The sequence below is a fragment of the Notolepis coatsorum genome (assembly GCF_963971535.1).
Source record: "Notolepis coatsorum genome assembly, chromosome: 14".
In the NCBI taxonomy this organism is placed as follows: domain Eukaryota; kingdom Metazoa; phylum Chordata; class Actinopteri; order Aulopiformes; family Paralepididae; genus Notolepis; species Notolepis coatsorum.
In genome coordinates, this window is record NC_140178.1 from 47,638,157 (window position 1) to 47,659,126 (window position 20,970).

Here is a 20,970-nt window from a genome sequence, read left to right on the forward strand (position 1 = left end):
TGAGGCCGGCTAGCTTTCTTCACTGTGGAGCTACAGTCTACGGAGAACAGCTGTATTCGTCTGTGGATCAAGAGACTATTGCACCGTCTCCTGTACTTGGAGTCTCCTTAGTCATCGTTGACCAGACTCTCTACTACCGACAGATCCTCTACCCCTGCTGGCTTACAACCGGGGGGACCCTTCCAGTATCTCCCGCTATATATTACTAGTGTACCATAGATATAATTCCCTAAGATTCAGGTTGTATAATTACCTCCTGCGTAACCAGAGAATGGACATTCATTATTGATTTGCCTACGCACATTCCTTTGCCTTATAAGCGCATCCAAAGTAAAATAGAGAAGTATATTATGTACCTTTTGCTGCAATAAATACTTAATTACCACTTTGTGTGGAACCGATTCATTGTGGGAAGTGTTCATCATATTTATATATCATGTACTGTATGGCCAGTAATTAAAGTACATAAAGCGGTAGTGGTTTAATGATACCATACTTATCAATACAGTCAGGGAATTGTACCCCTCAGTTACAGACGATAATTATCGATATCGAGTTATATGAAAATAATTTTATAATTTTATCGCGATAACGTTTTTGGCCATATCGCCCAGCCCTAACCAGGCCTATAAATTACCTTATTATAGCCAACTCGCACCTCGCACATCTATGGATCGGGCCAAATCTCCTTTTTCAAGTGGCAGAGTTCAATTTGGATTTAGTATCTCCAGGCATGCACTGAAGAACTGTGAATGAAATCTACTGTATGTTAGGGGTGGGATGATACATTGATCCAGATCGATACATCGATGTAATTATCAACGATCCAATAGGATCGATGCAACGTAAAAAGATCGATTCATATCGATACTCTTATTTTGAAAATCCTGTGGCGAGTCTCATATCCACCCAAGAACAACAGCAGTAGCTCTGTGTACGTAGACGTTACAGTATAGCTCCAAAGTCCGCCTATTTGGCGACCCGAAATAAGTCCCTGCTTTTTTCCCCTCGCAACGGGTCAAATGCATCATGCTTTGCATCCTCGCCATTCCTTTATGCCCACGTCGCGTTAATTAAAGACCTAAACTGATGTTGGCTGCTTACGCTAACTAAGCTAAGCTAACCCTGATCAGAGGCATAGAGAAAACACCAGAGTTCAATTAGTGGGGAAGGGGGGGCGGGCATTCAAGAATCAAGAGGTTTATTTGTCACATGCATACCAGGGCATACAGTGAAATGCGGGTGGTCATGCCCGCATGATACCATACTTATCAATACAGTCAGGGAATTGTACCCCTCAGTTACAGACGATAATTATCGATATCGAGTTATATGAAAATAATTTTATAATTTTATCGCGATAACGTTTTTGGCCATATCGCCCAGCCCTAACCAGGCCTATAAATTACCTTATTATAGCCAACTCGCACATCTATGGATCGGGCCAAATCTCCTTTTTCAAGTGGCAGAGTTCAATTTGGATTTAGTATCTCCAGGCATGCACTGAAGAACTGTGAATGAAATCTACTGTATGTTAGGGGTGGGATGATACATTGATCCAGATCGATACATCGATGTAATTATCAACGATCCAATAGGATCGATGCAACGTAAAAAGATCGATTCATATCGATACTCTTATTTTGAAAATCCTGTGGCGAGTCTCATATCCACCCAAGAACAACAGCAGTAGCTCTGTGTACGTAGACGTTACAGTATAGCTCCAAAGTCCGCCTATTTGGCGACCCGAAATAAGTCCCTGCTTTTTTCCCCTCGCAACGGGTCAAATGCATCATGCTTTGCATCCTCGCCATTCCTTTATGCCCACGTCGCGTTAATTAAAGACCTAAACTGATGTTGGCTGCTTACGCTAACTAAGCTAAGCTAACCCTGATCAGAGGCATAGAGAAAACACCAGAGTTCAATTAGTGGGGAAGGGGGGGCGGGCATTCAAGAATCAAGAGGTTTATTTGTCACATGCATACCAGGGCATACAGTGAAATGCGGGTGGTCATGCCCGCATTGATTGTGCAAAATACAATAATAAAATAGGCATAGAAAAAAAAAATGGGTAAGACACGAGGTATGCATGATAAAAAAAGACATGCTAAGTTCCTGAGAAACTGGTTCCTATGTACAGTACACTTGTAACTGAGGGGTACAATTCCCTGACTGTATTGATAAGTATGGTATCATTAAACCACTACCGTCTTATGTACATTACTACTGGCCATACAGTACACGGGTATCTTATGATGAACACTTCCCACAATGACTCGGTTCCACACAAAACTGGATTTAAGTATTTATTAGCAGCAATGATAGTACATAATATACTTTACTTTGGATGCGCTTATAAGGCAAAGGAATGTGCGTAGGCAAATCAATAACGTATGTCCATTCTCATATTACGCAGGAGATAATAATACAACCTGAATCTTAGGAATTATATCTATGGTACTCTAGTAATATAGCGGGAGATACTGGTAGGGTCCCCCCGGTTGTAAGCCAGCAAGGGTAGAGGATTTGTCGGTAGTAGAGTCTGGGTCAACGATGATAAAGAGACTCCAAGTACAGGAGACAGTGCAATAATCTCTTGATCCGCAGACGAATACAGCTGTTCTCCGTAGCATGCAGCTCCGCATGGAAGAAAGCTAGCCGGCCTCAGACTTCTGAGAGGCGGGCTCGACGTGGCTCCTCACAGGGTAAATCCCACACAATTGTGGGTGTCGGCGATTCTCCGCTCCATCAATTACAGGACCAAAAGCAAATATAATCCAGCCGAAAAGGGCTATGCAGTCGTCGGTAGGTTATCCAGTGTACATAATCCACACGGTCCTCGTCTAGGGCCCCTCGGGTGAAAGCGCCAGGGTAAGCAGCCCAGCCTGGATAAGCACTCTAGCTGGTACGAGGAAAACGTTGGTGATGCTGGTCACTGTAGAACCGGTAGCCGCACGATACACTATACACAAATAGACTATTACTGACTTAATAGAATAGGTCGAACTCGACGGTACAGCGTTAAACTATGACACTTCAGTTATTAATTCGCACGCGGTCTCAATGCTCTATTTGGGGCCAAACAGGCCATACTTCACCGCACGTTGTATATCGTGGGTGAGGCTTCAATTTATTGGGTAACTCTTTGACTAAGACTAAGTGCTTCTGTATTCACCTGCGCCGTATTTATACGTTAGGTGAACAAACTAGTACCAGCTTTATTCCTGTCTCATATCCTTGCGCAGAACCGTTCATGTCCAGGCAAGTCCCCGGCGGTGACTTTGCACCAGACCTTGGAGGTATGGCAATGGCGCCTGGTGGACCGCTGTCCAATAGGAGAATGAAATATTATGGTCTGTACTAGGCTAAAGGGATATTCCGTGTATATGTACAAGGAATATACAAGGGATATCAAACGATATACAAATATTATGCAATATATATCAATCAATAAATATATATATTCGGTTTAATCTGATCCTTCGTAACAACACTACTATACAATATACAATTTTAACTCTTAATGTATATACTATACAGTACCTCCTTCCTTTCAAGTGACTTTTCCATTATTTAAAGTGACATTTTGTTTAAAGTGATTGTTGTTTTTGTTGCATTCTCCCTTTCTGTGTGTGTGTGCGTTCGCATCTTTGGAAAGACCAGATGAGGTTAGAGGAGTTTGATGGTATTTACTGAGGATGGACAGATAATGTTATTTAAACATAAAAAATATAATACATAATAAATGTATACATGATCATGCAACATCAACAAATTGTTGTAGGAACGGTTTGGGAAAGGGAGGTAGGGAGAGGTTGTGTGTTTTGAGTTCCAAAAAATCAAGTTTAAAGCTCAATATATCAAAACGTGGCACTTTACAGTGAACAGGAGGTCTATTTGTATTAAAAACAATAGATTGTTTTTCATTTAAATGTCTGGAAGAGCTAAACATTTAACTTTAACTTTAGGTTAGTTGTAACTGTTACAAAGGATCAGATTAAACCGAATATATATATTGATTGATATATATTGCATAGTATTTGTATATCGTTTGATATCCCTTGTATATTCCTTGTACATATACACGGAATATCCCTTTAGCCTAGTACAGACCATAATATTTCATTCTCCTATTGGACAGCGGTCCACAGGCGCCAGGGCCATGCCTCCAGAGTCAGGTTCAAGGCCACCGTCAAGTCATGTCTGTACATGCCCGGCCTTGCCCAGGGATACGAGACAGAAATGAGGTTGGCACTAGATTGTTCGCTGTGCATATAAATATGGCGCAGGTGAATACAGAAGTAGAGTTACCCAATAAGTTGAAGCCTCACCCACGATACTCTGTGCGGTGAAGTATGGCCTGTTTGGCCCCAAATAGAGCATTGAGACCGCGTGCGAATTAATAACTGAAGTGTCAGAGTTTGGCGCTATACCGTCGAGTGCGACATATTTCTATTAAGTCAGTAATAGTCTATTTGTGTATAGTGTATCGTGCGGCTAAAGTTCTACAGTGACCAGCATCACCAACGCTTCCTCGTACCAGCTAGAGTGCTTATCCAGGCTGGGCTGCTTTCATGGCGCTTTCACCCGAGGAGACCTAGACGAGAACCGTGTGGACATGTACACTGGATTAATCTACCCGACGACTACATAGCCCTTTGCGGCTGGATTATATTTGTTTTGGTCCTGTGATTTATGGAGCGGAGAATCGCCGATGCCTACACGTGTGGGATTTACCCTGTGAGGAGCCACGTCGAGTCTGCGCCTCAGAGAGCCTGAGGCCGGCTAGCTTTCTTCACTGTGGAGCTACAGTCTACAGAGCTACAAAGTTTGTACGAGGAAGTCAGAGGTAAGCGACAGCTGTGATTGGAGGATCAAGAAAAGAGGGCAGGGTTTGAGACAGGTCTAATCAGTTTTCTTTAGTTTTCTTGTTCGCCCAATAACGTTAACCAAATGAAACCAATGGAAAGAAACACACACGTGACACACACGCGCGCGCCAACAAACGCATCAACATTCTCCCCCGCCGGACTCACAGGCACAATCGAATAAAAAAAAAGAAACATACTTTTCCGGATAGATCATCTGAGCTCCAGTGTTTGAATACTAGAGAATAGATGACATATTACTCTAGTATTCAGTCTCGTCGTGAAGTTAAATTCTCTCTAGAAGTGAAACCGAAACTTAGCAAGGATAAGTTGTTAAAGGTGCAGTAGGCAAGTGGATGCCTAAACACAGAACGACACCAGTATCGCTGACTACCACGGCAAGCCTATAGAAAAAAATTATATTTAATAATAATTATTATTAAAAAAAAAATTCTGTTGTACCGAACCGTGACCCCAATACCGAGGTACGTACCAAACCGTGGCTTCTGTGTACCGTTACACCCCTAGTTATATGGTCATATGATATCATCTCCCATCGATCGCAGGCACCTGAATAGAATCGTATCGTGGCAGACGTTGTGATATCGGCAAATATCGTATCGTTGTCCAAAGAATCTATCGTATTGTATCGTGATGAAACTGGTGATTCCCACCCCTACTGTATGTACAGTTCCATTCTAATAATGGATATGGCTCCGCCATTTTGAATCCGTTTGCAACGCGGATTGTTGCTAAATGTTCACAGAAGGTAGACACACTAACTGCGCTCCAATCTATCCCAATAATGTTCAGTTTTGTGGTAGAGAATCCCCAGAAATAAGAGGAATAAAAAAAAATCATACACAAGTAATTTGCTTGCAGGAAGCTAGAATCGTCTGGGTACTGTAGTTTTTCGAAATTTTAACACTCATTGAGAGCTCTGGATGCCCTCTTCTCATATGACTACATTCTGCGATGTTTCACTAATTCAAAATGGCGGATATTTGCCAAATTATAAACTCATTCCATAAACTAAAATCTCACTAATAACACTTTAACCTATTGGTAAACAAACATATTGCTGAAAATATACACTGACTGCTGTTGTGACATGTTTATGGTCTTTACTCTTGGATACATTTGGGGGGAAAAACGCTACTTAATGTCTGGAGAGATTGATTTATGACGTGATGTCATTTTGGGACTGGTGCCGGACCCGTCAGGCTTAAGTGGTTAAGGGTACCCACTGAATTACATCGGTACTACAGAGTACCGATTCACGCTAGATCAATCGGTACCACATTTCACTACCTTACATGTTTAGTTTAAAGTGCAGTGTAATATACTAGACAAGAGGGAGCCTTTTCCACAAATCTACATTATTAACTCATTGGACACCACTCACGAAGTTGGGTTAACTCGCAGACGGTCGAGCGCCAAACCCGAGAAAAGTCGGGTTTTCTTTCGTTATTTCTTTTATTCGATATTCCCATTCATAATCCATCGAGGGAGCCTGTGTTATCATTGGGAATGAGTCTGAGATCGCGAACGTCCAATACCGCCACCTGCCGCCTTACGGACGGTATTGCACATCCTTGGAAACTCTCTGGCTTGGCTGTGCGTCGATCTAAAAAGTCTGGTCCCGGTTTTCCTTGTCGGGCATGACGTGTTTATAATGCATGGATTGAGGAGAATCAAGCACTCCCGGTTCATGTTCTTTGGTGGATTATGTTGGCAACACGGTCGACATCAATACTTGGAATGGCGATCAGATAATTGGAATATTCTTTTTCGAGTACATCCTAGTCAAGGTAAGGGCTATATGGTATCAATCTTGCGTTAATGTGTGTGTGTAACTTATTCCGTTGGTGGCGATCAAAGCATGGAAACCCCCCCCCCCCCCCCCTTTCATGCATTCATGATGAAACATAATACCGATAATATAGCGTTGATTTCAGATTGATTGCTGAAATAGGCGAGAAACGGCACGGTTTTGAGTGAAATGCACTAAACGCTGCATAGCGTCGCTTTCTGGGATTAGACAGGATTACTCTAAAACTATACTCGTATTCACCACGGTATAAAACGGGAATGTATGGATGAATTTTTTTTTCTTTTTCACAAATTGAACGATATATACTCTGTCAAATGGGCAATAGTATTATATCCATAGCTATGATATTTAATATAGTTTGAGCCCTGCAAACACCGCCATGTATTCCTATTCTTTAAAGCGGTGGCCTTCTTACCACATGGTAAACAGCGACCTCTGAGTTAAATGTATAAGGTCTTTAGAAAGACCTGGGCCCCGTTCCCCGTACCTGGTTCAACTAAGTCGATCAAGATGTCATTATCCAGATTCAGTTAACCCGATGTTTGAAGCCGGGATTTTCCTGTTCCTCGAAGGTGGATTCAGTCTCGTTAACTCAAGCCAGACTTGAGACCCAGGATAAGTGCGCGCGGCCGCTCCAGTTGAAAAGCCATCACGTATCGATAGCAGAGATCCTGATTCTCTAGCGGCATTGATTGATTAATTGATTTAAAACTTTATTAACATATTGCAGTACGGCTCAATCGCCTCGCCGACAAGTTAAATGCGTTATCTATAGGCTAATTTTAAGTCCCTCATTACCTCAATCAATCAGATTATATTTCTTTAAACTTGCCTGCTGGATTGAATAATCAAATGAGATCTTGCTAGCGAAAATAATTAGTTAAACTGTTATACAAAATAACGATACGGCTCTCTTCCCATTGATTGATGTATGGTCGATCTTTTACTTATCTCCACTGTGGTGTAACGGGTTCTTCTTTTGACTTTCACGCAGACGACCGGGGTTCGAAACCTAGTCTCTCCCTTCTTTTTGCGATGTAGGAATAATTCAATTTGGTGCACGTTGAGAGCTATATAAAGAACATCCTCAATGCATGTAGATTTATAATATTTTAACTTGAAACTAGGCTACTTTGGCGTATAATCATTAATATTATATTCCAAAAAATTATATTGGAAACACGGGGTTTCGAACACCGGTCGCTGGGTTGGCAGGACTGAGCACTACCGCTGCGCCACTGTGCCAGATGGGATAAATTCATTGTTTATACATTAATGAACGAGACAAGATCCACAATCCACGCATAGACACTTCAATTTTATGCTTGAATGAAACACAATCCAGGCGCTCCATTAAACATCCACAGCGGAGAATATGAAAGGAATCAGAGCCAAACGAGCGATAGGTTTCAATCATTAAAAATATCCCCGCGGGGGGCGGCTAGGTGGTGTAGTGGGCAAGGCACTCGCCACCAGTGTGGAGACGCTAGGATTCGCGTGTTCGAATCCAGCTCTCCACATTGTATTCAGTTTAGCTGGTCGTCCGCAGTAATACACATTGGCCGTATTACGGGGAGGGAAAACTGAAGGGTGGGGATCGAACGTTGTGAACAAGCGACTCCTACAAGTCGGTTGGTGCGCCTGCGCAGTAGAATCAGGAAGTGTCGGGGGCAGCGTGAGCCTCCCACGCGTTACTCCTCGACACTGAGAGATCGAGCTGCGCAGGTGAAAAGATGCGACTGCTGTTACCTCAAGTACCGGAGGGGACTTGTGCTATGTATGACTTAGTCCACATTGCAGCCGGCTTGTGGGAGGCAAGAAACAGCGTTCGTGACAGGGGAGGGTTGAATTGGATGATACGAAATTGGGATGGGAGAAAATATAGAAAAATGGGAGAAAAAGTGGATCAAAAAAAAATATATCCCCGCGGGATTCACATTTGCAATGCTGCGCGTTGTTAAAATAACCACATAATGTGTACATCGCACCGAGCGAGCGCCACGGTATATATAACGTGCATTATTTAGGACAAAGTGAATTTAGTATCAGCATTTTGGGTCTATTTTACATTTCAAAAGCCCCCTCTGGAAGAATGGAGCACAAAAACGTAATTCAGAATGGTATAAAGCAGATCCTAGACTGTGGGAATAATTTCAGGAAACGCGCTGTCACTTTCTTTGCGGGGGCGTGGCTGTGCTTCATCCGGCTAACTTGAACTTAAACCCTGCTTTCGACCAGGCTCAAACTTTTGGATCTGTTGTCATGGTGATTTGGACAATCCAGGTACGGGGAACCGGAAAGTCCGGCTTAAGTCAGACTTAACCGAAAGTTATCCGGCTAACTCAGTTATCCAGGTACGGGGAACGGGGCCCAGACTGGGTCATATTTACTGAGGATGGCCAGATAACCTGTTTGCTCGCCATGCATTGAACGGCAATCGATACGTAGTAGTATTGCGATACTTTGCGTGGCGAATGGCGATACTGTATCGATACAGGGACGCCAAGTATCGATATTAAATTATTCTTAAAAAAAATATATATATATATATATATATAATTCTTTTTGTATAAGGAAGTTGCATTGTTCATTTTAATACCTGTAATAGTACAGTAGTCCACACACACACATGTGCATTCAGGTAAGTTGGAATATGACTAATATCTGTCTGCTTGAGAAAATACCATGTTCTGCAATAAAAATTATTGAAGTGAGATGAACAGACTGAACTTTATTTTATTAGATGAAAAATGTTGACAGTTTTACTTTGCAGTTGATAAAAAAAAATTGATATATCGGGCTCGAGTATGATTTTGTGAAGGTTAGGGCTGCAACTAATGACTAATTTGGTAGTCGACTAATCTGCCGATTATTTTTTCGATTAGTCGACTAATCGAAAACCAATGTAAACAACAACAATAATTTTTTATTTTATTTTTTTAAATTACATATCTTTGTGAAAGTGGCTTCTCAGCTCTGGTCCAGCTGAAGACAGAGCAGAGGAACAGATTGGACATTGAGCATGACCTCAGAGTTGCTTGTCTACCATCACCCCAGACTTTGAGACTCTTGTCAGGACCAAACAACAACATCATAACATGATGATCCCATAGCAAATTAAAATAATGACTCATGAAACATTTGAATTTGGATCTTTAAGCCACTTTAAATGAAAATGTATTTGAAGAACAATACAGCAATCACTCATAACAAGATAAATAATACAAATTAAAGTGGAAGTATACTTTAAATAACTTTTGTTTGCTGTGTGTGAGAGGAGTCTGTGTGTGTCTGTATGTGTGTGTGTCTTACTCTGATCGCTGTGTGAGTGAGAGGAGTGTGTGTACTGTGTAATTTGTGTGTGTGTCTTACTCTGATCGCTGTGTGAGAGAGAGGAGTGTGAATGTGTGTGTGTCTTACTCTGATCGCTGTGTGTGAGTGAGAGGAGTGTGTATGTGTGTGTGTCTTACTCTTATCGCTGTGTGTGAGTGAGAGGAGTGTGTATGTGTGTGTCTTACTCTGATCGCTGTGTGTGAGTGAGAGGAGTGCGTGTGTAATGTATTGTGTGTCTAGTCTGATCATCATCTCCTGCAGGGGAACAATGTTTTCAATGTCCAAAATTTGCTATGGGATCATCATGTTATGATGTTGTCTGGAACCCTGAGAAGCCACTCTCACAAAGATAGGTAGTGCACAAAAAAAAAAAAAAAATTAAATACATTTTTTATTTTTTTTATGACTAATCGACGCAACAATTTCTCGTCGACGATTTTTTATAATCGACATCGTCGATTATGTCGACTAATCGTTGCAGCCCTAGTGAAGGTACATATGTACATGTTATATACCTTTTTGATTTTGGGGCGTTCAGGGATCAACCAGAATGATTCTGGCTTATTGCACATAAAGCGTCCTATCTATGGAAAAATACTGGATTATTTTGGAAATGGGCGATGTTCAGCGTGTGAAATAAATTACAAACTACAGTGTGTAGAAACGAACGCCTTTTTACATGCTGTACTGCAAATAGTGTCTGGTCAAATTAGCCATACCATTTTCCCCATTGCTATAATATAGAATATACAAATAGCTCCGCAACGTTCATGAATTATCGTGGAAACGGTCATGAAAAGCTGGCCTACTGACCACAGGCTGCGCGGCCAGCGTGGCAGAGAGAGTTAACGGACACCCAGAAAAGTGGCAATTTTTTTTTTACTTGAACTTGAGGACTGCATACTTTTTTTGCAAAGCTAAGCTTTATACTTATAGCACATGCATGAGCCTGGTCTCTCTTTTTTTTTATCTACTTTTTTCTCCCCATTTTCTATTTTTCTCTCATCCCAATTTCATATTATCCAATTCTACCCTCTCCTGTCTCGAACGTTGTTAGACCATGCCTCCCACTGGTCGGCTGCAATGTGGACGAAGCCTTGCATCACGTATTCCCTCCGGTAAACGAGATGGCAGCCGTCGCATCTTTTCACCTGCACAGCGCGATCTCTCAGCGGCGAGGAGTAACACGTGGGAGGCTCACGCTGCCCCCGTTGCTTCCTGATTCTGCTGTACAGGCGCACCAACCGACCTGTAGGAGTCGCTGTCCACAACGTCCGATCCCCACCCACCGGTTTTCCCACCCCCTAATACTGCCAATTGTATTAGTATGAACGACCAGCCAAGCCGGAAGCAACGCCGAGAGCTGGGCTCTAACCCAGCATATCCTGTGTTAGTGGCGAGCGCCTTGCCCACTGCGCCACTTAGCCGCCCGAGCCTGGTCTCTTTTCAAAGAGAAAGTTACTAATGCAAAAAAGGTAAATCACTTAGTGCTAATGAAATGGAGTAACGGAGGTCTGAACTTGAGTTGAACTTGTGTACTCACATTTTTCTGTAGTGGTCAGCGGATCCATAGCCTGAAGTCTTATGTAGTAAAGATCCACATTTTTGAAAAATCCATTCAGAAATATTAGTCTTTGATCCGGGTAAACCGTGCGAGAAAAAAAAGTTATCAAATCCATTTCCTCATCCACGGCCGTTCATTCTGAAGTGTGATTCACTTCTGGTTTTCGCTCGTCAACTTTCACCTAGATCCCTTATTTGCATCCCCAAATGTGGGGTATCATTGGAAAGGTACACTCATTGGCTACAAGGCTGACCAATAATTTCCACCATCAACGGATGATTGGCAGTTTTGGAGCCAATCCAGGGTGGTCATCTTACACGCGTGTGTAAAAAGACGCTCGCCTGACATATCATCATGTAACTCGAGAACCGAGGCATGGATTTGGTCGAGTGAGGTGGCGTTAGAATGGCAACAAATGGATCTTTCGAAGGGAAATTTTTATGGGCCCGGCGAAAAATTCATCCCGAGCCGCTAGATGCTCGCACGACTTTTGATGCGTTCCGCACACAGGCACGTCGGGACGTATGTGGTTAAAAACATAATACATGATCGCATGGTTTATTTTGTGTGGTGTGTTACAACAATAAATAACAATGTTGTAAATCAATAACAATGTTATGTGATTATTATTTTTTTTACAGCTGAAAAAAAAATGGTAAAGTACCGAAAAAAAGGTGCTGTTGGTTACCGAATTCCAGGAACTGGTATCTGTTCAAATGTGAACAGTACCCAACCCTAATCATAATCCACTGACTGAAGCTCTCTCTTTCTCTGTTGTTGTTGCTCCAGGTGTGGCTGCAGTACCAGTGCCTGTGGGACATGCAGGCCGAGAACATCTACAACCGTCTGGGGGAAGACCTCACCAAGTGGCAGGCCCTGCTGGTCCAGATCCGCAAGGCTCGTGGGACCTTCGACAACGCCGAGACCCGCAAGGAGTTTGGACCGGTGGTCATTGACTACGGCAAGGTGAGAGTGACCTGGCTGGTGGTTCAGTTTAGATGATGCTTTTGTTTCGTTCCAGAAGTCAATAACTACCTGATGGTTAAAGTATCAGTATTTGAACAATGTAGATGATACTCTTAACCTCTTAAACCCGAGCCAATAACGTTCAGTTTTGTTGTATATAATCCAGAGTAATGAGAAAAAAAGAAAAATAATCAGGAAGTAATTTGCTTGCAGAAAGCTAGAAGTCTTTGGGAACTGGGCCCTATTCCCCGTACCTGGTTCAACTAAGTCGATCAAAAGTCCCATTATCCAGATTCAATTAACCTGATGTTTGAATCCGCGCTTTCCCTGTTCCTCGAAGGTGGATTCAGTCTCGTTAATTCAAACCAGACTTGATGCTCAGGATAAGTGCGCGCGGCCGCCTCAGCTGAAAAGACAGCAGATGTCGATCGCAGAAATCCTGATTTTCTAACGGCATTGATTGATTCATTGATTGATTGATTTAAAACTTTATTAACATATTGCAGAATGGGTACAATACATACGGCTCAATAGCCTCGCCGACAGGTTAAATGCATAATCTATAGGCTAATGTTAAATCCCTCATTACCCCAATCAATCAGATTATATTTCTTTAAATGTGCCTGATGGCAGTAGGCTTAATAGAATGAATAATCGAATGAGATCTATTGCTAGCGAAAATAATTCGTTAAACTCTTTCAGAATAAGTAGATACAAACAAGCCCAAAGAGTATCTAATTGATAAGAATTAATAGATGCTTATGAGGATATCTGCACTGTATGCGCTCGGCTTAGGTAACATGTACTTTATATATAAATACAATTTTCAAGGCGCGACCCCCGAAATAACAGAGGCTTGGAGCCGGCTATACAGTTTCACTATTAATCAGGTTTTAATCTGTTTCGGTCATAATCCATATGCATTGAATTGATTAACCTTTGGTTTATACCAGTGACGCATGTTCATCATCAGATAACAGTGCTTGAACAGATAAATGCATTTTCTCAAATGCGTTAATGTGACGTCAACATTCAATTGCTCAAATCTGTCAAACAGCGCATCTCATCAGACATTTTAATCCCAGTTACAATATCACAATAACGTGTGAGTGATGATACAATTCAACAATCCTCAGATTCCTCGTAATTCATAATCCACAAAGACCACAATCCACGCATAGACCAGGGTTTCCGTTAGAATTTTTTTTTGCAGGTCTGAGTGTCCGGTAGATTTCAATCTACCGGACAAATGGGATAAATTCCGGTCAGAGTTTATTGAGCTTAAAAACAATTGATAGGCCTATATAAAGAATGACATCATCAAGGCATTTATAATATTTTAACTTAAAACTATGCTACTTTTGCGTATATATACAGTCATTAATATATTCCAAATAAAATAAGTCCCTCGAGACTGCGTGCTGCTGCCGACTTGAGGTGTCGGTGGGCAGTCTGCCCGACCTTAATAAACAGCAGTCTGTTATAATCACATTTTTATGAGCTAACGAATTCCGTTATATTGGACATTTGTATTAATTATATCAAGCGAAGAACTGAGAAATTTGGCAGAGAGACGGCAACATTATCGTGGGTTTGCGCCGTGATGTATATCTCCACCTCCCAACGACTTGGTGCTGCTCATAATGTCCGGTGAAAATAATTCCCTCTAAGCACAATTTGATTATTTGAATTGTATTAAAATAGGCTAAAATTAAATAGCCTATGCGATGAACGAAACAATCATTACATTTGTCGTTGCTTCACCAAGCAGCCGGTCAATGACATCCTGTGTCAGCGAGCTGGCAGCTGATATATTTACGTGAAGCATGGAGCAGGAGCAGACAGAGCAGAGCAGCGGTGTCAGCAGCGCCCCCACCCAACAGCTGAATTGCCAATGGCTGAATTGGAGTACTGCACCCTGCCAAGCCATGCTTCATGTAAATATATCAGCTGCCAGCTCGCTGACACAGGATGTCATTGACCGGCTGCTTGGTGAAGCAACGACAAATGTAATGATTGTTTCGTTCATCGCATAGGCTATTTAATTTTAGCCTATTTTAATACAATTCAAATAATCTAATTGTGTTTAGAGGGAATTATTTTCATCGGACATTATGACCGGAGAGATTAGATATGTCGGACTTCAACAGATTTTGCCGGTCAAATACCGGTAATTACCGGCTAACGGAAACGCTGGCATAGACACTTCAATTTTATGCTTGAATGAAACACAATTCGGGCGCTCCGTTAAGCAAATCTACAGCGGAGAATATATGAAACGAATCAGAGCCAAACGGCCGATAGGTTTCATTCATTAAAAATATCCCTGCAGGATTCACATTTGCAATACGCCGTTATTAAAATAACCACATGCAGTGTGTATCGCGACTCCGAGCGCCGTGTATGACGTGCATTATTTTATTTAGGACAAAGTAAATCTATAGGCTGAATATGATTTATCAGCATTTAGGTATATTATTTTACATTTCAAAAGCCCCCTCTAGGAAAACGAAGCACAAAAACATCATTTAGAATGGTATAATGCAGATCTACACTGTGGTAATTATTTCAGGAAGCGAGCTGGCACTTCTTTGCGAGGGTGTGGCCATGGTTCATCCAGCTAACTGAACTAAACCCTGCTCTGGAGCAGGTTCAAACTTTCTGATCTGTTACCATGGCGATTTAGAAAATCCGACGTCGGGGAACAGAAATGTCTGGCTTAAGTCAAGCTATGCTGAAGATTATCCGGCTAACTCCGTTAGCCAGGTACGGGGAATAGGGCCCTGTAGTTTAAAAAAAAGTCCAACGCTCATTGAAAGCTCTGGATGTCCTCTTCTCAAAATGACTCTAATTCACCGACAGCCGGTAATTCAAAATGGCCGATTTCCGCGACCACAACACATTTTTTAAAACTAAAATCTCACTAACACTTGAACCTATTGGTAAACAAACGTATTGATGAAAATATACATTAACTGCTGTTGTGACATGGTTATGATGTTTATTCTTGAATACGTTTTAAAAAAAAAAAAAAAAAAAAAAAAATATATATATATATATATATAATTATGTCAGACCGTCTAGAGAGCTTGATTTATGACGTGATGTAATTTTGGGACCGGTCCTGTCGCGTTGTTTTTTTTTCTTCTTAAATTGTAGCCAGTAGGGGTGTAACGATGCATCGATCCTAATGTGACAATTCAACTGCATCGATTTGAAAATGTTAGAATCAATTATATAAAAATATATAGATTTCTTTTTATGTTTTTCTTTTTTGTTGTGTGTATTGTTTTTATTGACCTATAGTCCATTCATGCTGAGTGAATCAGTTCCCCCAGCCACATTTGTGTATTCAAAATTGTTTGGGGAATTAACTGATAGAAAATCTATCGAATCGTCGTCAAGAGATTTCATGATGCATTGAATCGTTGCCTGAAGAATCGTAATAGAATTTAATCGTTGTGAGGTTGCATCGTTACACCCCTAGTAGCCAAGAGTAAAGACCCTAACCCTGTCAAAACGGAAGTCAAAGTATATATTTTCAGTACTACGTTTGTTTACCAATGATTTTAAGTGTTATTAGAGAAATATGAGTTCATAGAAATATCAGCGCATCAAGTACGAAAAAGGCGCATATTGACTGAATTTTGACATCCGGACACCGTGTATGCTTTTACCAACACGTTCGTGTTTCTGGGTTCCCGTTTTGCGCTCTGATTGGCCACTGACCTATGCTATTACGCCCCCCTTTACGCTCTCACCTGAGACACGCTGTGAAGCACCAGCGGGGGCGAGGCGTGGTTTCTCCCGGCCTCCGTGCGCCCCGCTGCCGCCTGGGAAAACCCGAAACAACATTTAATAAAGACGAGTGTTAGTTGTGTTTCCCCATCTACCGTCAACATAAAACCATCCACCACCCGTTGGAGGAGTAGTGGGGGAGAAGAAGAGGAATATTTTTAAATGGCAAGAATTATCGACTGGCAACTATGTGTTCGTCAGACCTGCAGCTGCTGGTACTGTATGGAGAGAAAGGCTGGGGGTCTCATCTCCATGTACAGTAGCCGAACCTAAGAAGACGCACAACAACAACAGACGGACAGCTCAGTGATTGAAACCTACGTGTTTGTGCGACCATGTCAACCTGAACAATGGGGGATAATAATAAGAACGAGCCGCCTCGGGGGCCTGGAGGGAGGATACCGCAGGCGGAAGACGGCCGCTGCTGCTGGAGCTGGACCGAGTCATGTGAGACAATCCGGCGGCGCACGGAGGCGGGGACACGACAGCACGACAACGACAACGCCTCTACTTCCTCAGGCGCCTAAGGAAGTTCCAAGTCAGTCAGAAGATCCTTAGGGGAAGGCTAAGAGAATTATTAAGGACTCGAGCCACCCGAACAACTGCCTCTTTGAACTGCTGCGGTCAGGCAAGCGATACCGGAGTCTTAAGGCGAGCACAGAAAGACTCAGAAGAAGCTTCTATCCCCAGGCCATCAGGCTGCTAAACGAACAATAAACACTATGCAACAACCATCAAATGCACACAGCACACACACCCACCCACACGCACACACTCACTTAAACAAACAACACACTGCAGCACCCACTCTCCACACTTTAGATCACACAAACACACTTTATATTTATTGATAAAGGATTTGCACTACAACTCGTACACCTACTGTAAATTGTACCTAAATTGCACCTCATCCCATTTCTGCCTTGCACTATATAGTATTGTATATTAGTACACCGCATAGTATTGTATATTATATGGTAACTCAGTTACGTCTATTCTGCATCGAACATTGTACATATGCCTATACTGAACACTGTGACCTCATTTCTTTACTTCTAATTTACATGCTATACTATGTTATTCTATTTCATACTTATCTTGTCTTGCACAGTCTCTGGAGCGTAACAGTAAGAAGCATTTTGTATAAAAGTATTCTGTACTTCTGTATGACAACTATTAAAGAAACTTAAACTTGGGAGAAACCACCGCCTCGCCCCGCTGGTGCTTCACAGCGTGTCTCAGGCGAGAGCATAAAGGGGGGCGTAATAGCATAGGTCAGTGGCCAATCGGAGCGCAAAACGGGAACCCGGAAACACGAACGCGTTGGTAAAAGCATACACGCATCCGGACACATGCAATTTGAAATGAATGAACCCTGAAAATAATGTTGAATAATTATTTCACGTTTGACAGGGAGTGGTGTGAGCTGGGTAGTGTAGTTTTTTGAAATTTGAACGCCCATCGAAAGCCGTTTTAACGATGTTTGTAGACTCATTGTATATTCTATATTATAGCTATGGAGACGTACTATGGCTCATTTGAAATGCTTATATTTATACTCCCAACAGGGAACAAACCGTTTGTTTCTACATACATCCGTTCCTGCGCAACCCCAGCCTAAAGAGTGGCCATTTCCTGAAAATACATGCTAATTTTCTATGAAGCGAGATATCGAGTCTTTTGTGAATCATGCGCCTGGCTTGGCCCCGGGGTGAGATTTGGAGTTTGACAAGACCCCCCCCTCCCCCTCCCCCCCCCCCATGTATTTGTAATCCATAAACGTACCTCGTCCATGTTGTGCACCAGTGAATTTGCAAGAAGGAGGCTGGGAAGAGCGGCACTATGAGGAGCCAGAGCTAGCCTCAGTCGCTTGCCAGCTCTGCGGCCCCGCTTCTGCTTTCGATCCCTCGCCGCGTACGAGGAGACGATGTAAACGGACCCGGTGTGCCCGGAGGTCTGACGAGGTCATTCGGTCCATTGGAAAATATGGAAATATCCAGTAATCCGACATGTGAACCAATGTCCAGTAGCTCTTGTCTTGTGTACAAAGGGTCAGCGCGAATATACTGGGCGAATAGACTGAACATGAGTATGCAAATAATAGTTGATTTGCCGTTCCTGCCGAGACAAGAAGCCGCTGCTTGATCAAGCGCCGTCCCCTTTCTAAAAAGTTTACTCAAAAGGTAGGCAAGACTGCCACCTATCGGGATTCGATCGTCATCAGTGTTACAAAATCCATACAGAAGGTCAGGTGGACTGTCTAGTATAAAAAAAATATTAAAATACATAAAATGAATATACTAGTTGTTGGCGTTCAACGCATGGACGCCAAAAACGAATATACTCGTTTTGGCAGTCAATGAGTTAATAAGTTCTGTATTGATCGATTTATGGCGTGATATGAATCTCGGCCCTGAACCGGGCCCGACGGGCTTAAGGGGATAAGAGTATGTTGTAGGAGTGTGGAACAAACTGACTGCCAGATGGTTGTTAGATGCAATACACGTGAAGTGCAATGTTTACATCCACTTCCTATATATAATACGTCATCAAGTCAACCCGTGTGACTACACGTCAATGCCCTCTAACCACACCCTGTGAATGTGACAGAATGTGAATGTGAATTATTGTCCATTATTGTCCCCCACAATGTGTTACATTTTCCAAATGATGGATATCTCATTCTGGAACTATGTTCAAGTTCAAGTTTCAAGTTTCTTTAATAGTTGTCATACAGAAGTACAGAATACTTTCATACAAAATGCTTCTTACTGTTACGCTCCAGAGACTGTGCTAGACAAGATAGTATCAAATAACATAGTATAGCATGTAATTTAGAAGTAGAAAATGAGGTCAGTGTTCAGTATAGACATATGTACAATGTTCGATGCAGAATAGACGTAACTGAGTTACCATATAATATACAATACTATGCAGTGTACTAATGTACAGTACTATATAGTGCAAAGCAGAAATGGGATGAGGTACAATTTAGGTACAATTTACAGTAAGGTGTACGAGTTGTAGTGCAATCCTTCATCAATAAATATAAAGTGTGGGGAGTGGGTGCTACAGTGTGTTTGTTTAAAGTGGGTGTGTGCTATAAAGTGTGTGGAGTGGGTGCTACAGTGTGTTTGTTTAAAGTGAGTGTGTGCGTGTGGATGTGTGTGCTATGTGCGTTTGATGGTTGTTGTTGTGTAGTGTTCATTGTTCGTTTAGCAGCCTGATGGCCTGGGGATAGAAGCTTCTTCTGAGTCTTTCTGTGCTCGCCTTGAGACTCCGGTATCGCTTGCCTGACCGCAGCAGTTCAAAGAGGCAGTTGTTCGGGTGACTGGAGTCTTTAATGATTCTCTTAGCCTTGCCCCTGCAACGCTTGTTGTAAATGTTCTGGAGGGTGGGGAGCCCCCCTCCAATTGTGCGTTCGGCTGAACGTGTCACTCTTTGTAGTCTGCTTCGGTCTTGTGCAGTGCTATTCCCAAACCAGGAGGTGATGTTGCCAGTCAAGATGCTCTCTATTGTACATGAGTAGAAGTTCTTAAGGATCTTCTGACTGACTTGGAACTTCCTTAGTCGCCTGAGGAAGTAGAGGCGTTGTCGTGCCTTCTTCACAACACTGTCAATGTGTGTGGTCCATGTCAAGTCCTCGGATATGTAGGCTCCGAGGTACTTAAAGCTGTTGACTCTCTCAACCGGTGCCCCATCGATGCTGAGGGGGCTGTAGTCCTTGACCCCCGACCTCCTGAAGTCCACAATCATCTCCTTTGTTTTGCTGACGTTCAGGGAGAGGCTGTTTTCCTGGCACCATCCCGCCAGGACCTTGACCTCTTCCAGGTAGGCCCTCTCGTCGTTGGCAGAGATCAGGCCCACCACCACTGTGTCGTCATCAAATTTGATGATTGTATTGCTACTCCGCTGAGCCACACAGTCGTATGTGTACAGGGAGTAGAGGAGGGGACTCAGAACACAGCCCTGGGGGTATGTTGAGGGTGATGGATGAGGAGGTGCAGTTGCCTGCTCTCACCACCTGGGGTCTGCCCATCAGGAAGTCCAAGACCCACTGGCAGAGGTCATAGTTCAAGCCCAGGTCCCTGAGCTTGGCTATGAGTATGGAGGGGACTATGGTATTGAATGCCGAGCTGTAGTCGATGAATAGCATTCTCACATAGTTCCCCTGCCTCTTGTCCAGGTGTGATGCTGCTGTGTGCAGCACATGGGCTATGGCGTCCTCCGTGGACCTGTTGGGGCGGTATGCAAATTGCAGGGGGTCCATGTTGATGGGGAGGGAGGAGCAGATGTAGCCCTTTACTAGCTTCTCAAAGCACTTCATGGCTATGGAGGTGAGAGCTACAGGGCGGTAGTCGTTGAGGCAAGCAGGCTTGGATTTTTTGGGTACAGGGATAATAGTGGACTTCTTCAGGCAGGTGGGGATGACAGCCTGTTCTAAGGACAGGTTAAATATGTCAGTGAATACCGGGGCCAGTTGGTCGGCACAGACTTTCAGGACGCGGCCGGGGATGCCGTCCGGACCTGCTGCCTTCCTGATATTCACTTTTTTAAAGGTCCGCCTCACCTCATGCTCTGTTACCCTGAACACTGAGTCTCCATCA

At 42.8% G+C, this 20,970-nt stretch overlaps 1 protein-coding gene across 1 annotated transcript in view; it reads left to right on the plus strand.

The window, feature by feature from the left end:
- The window catches only part of LOC311239764 (cytoplasmic dynein 1 heavy chain 1-like), a 218,548-nt gene that overhangs the window by 38,885 nt on the left and 158,693 nt on the right, over positions 1–20,970 (plus strand). Inside the window, exon 14 of the mRNA XM_084328191.1 lies at positions 12,389–12,565. Coding sequence (XP_084184317.1) covers positions 12,389–12,565 — 177 coding nt within the window. The remainder of the gene's footprint in view (positions 1–12,388; positions 12,566–20,970) is intronic.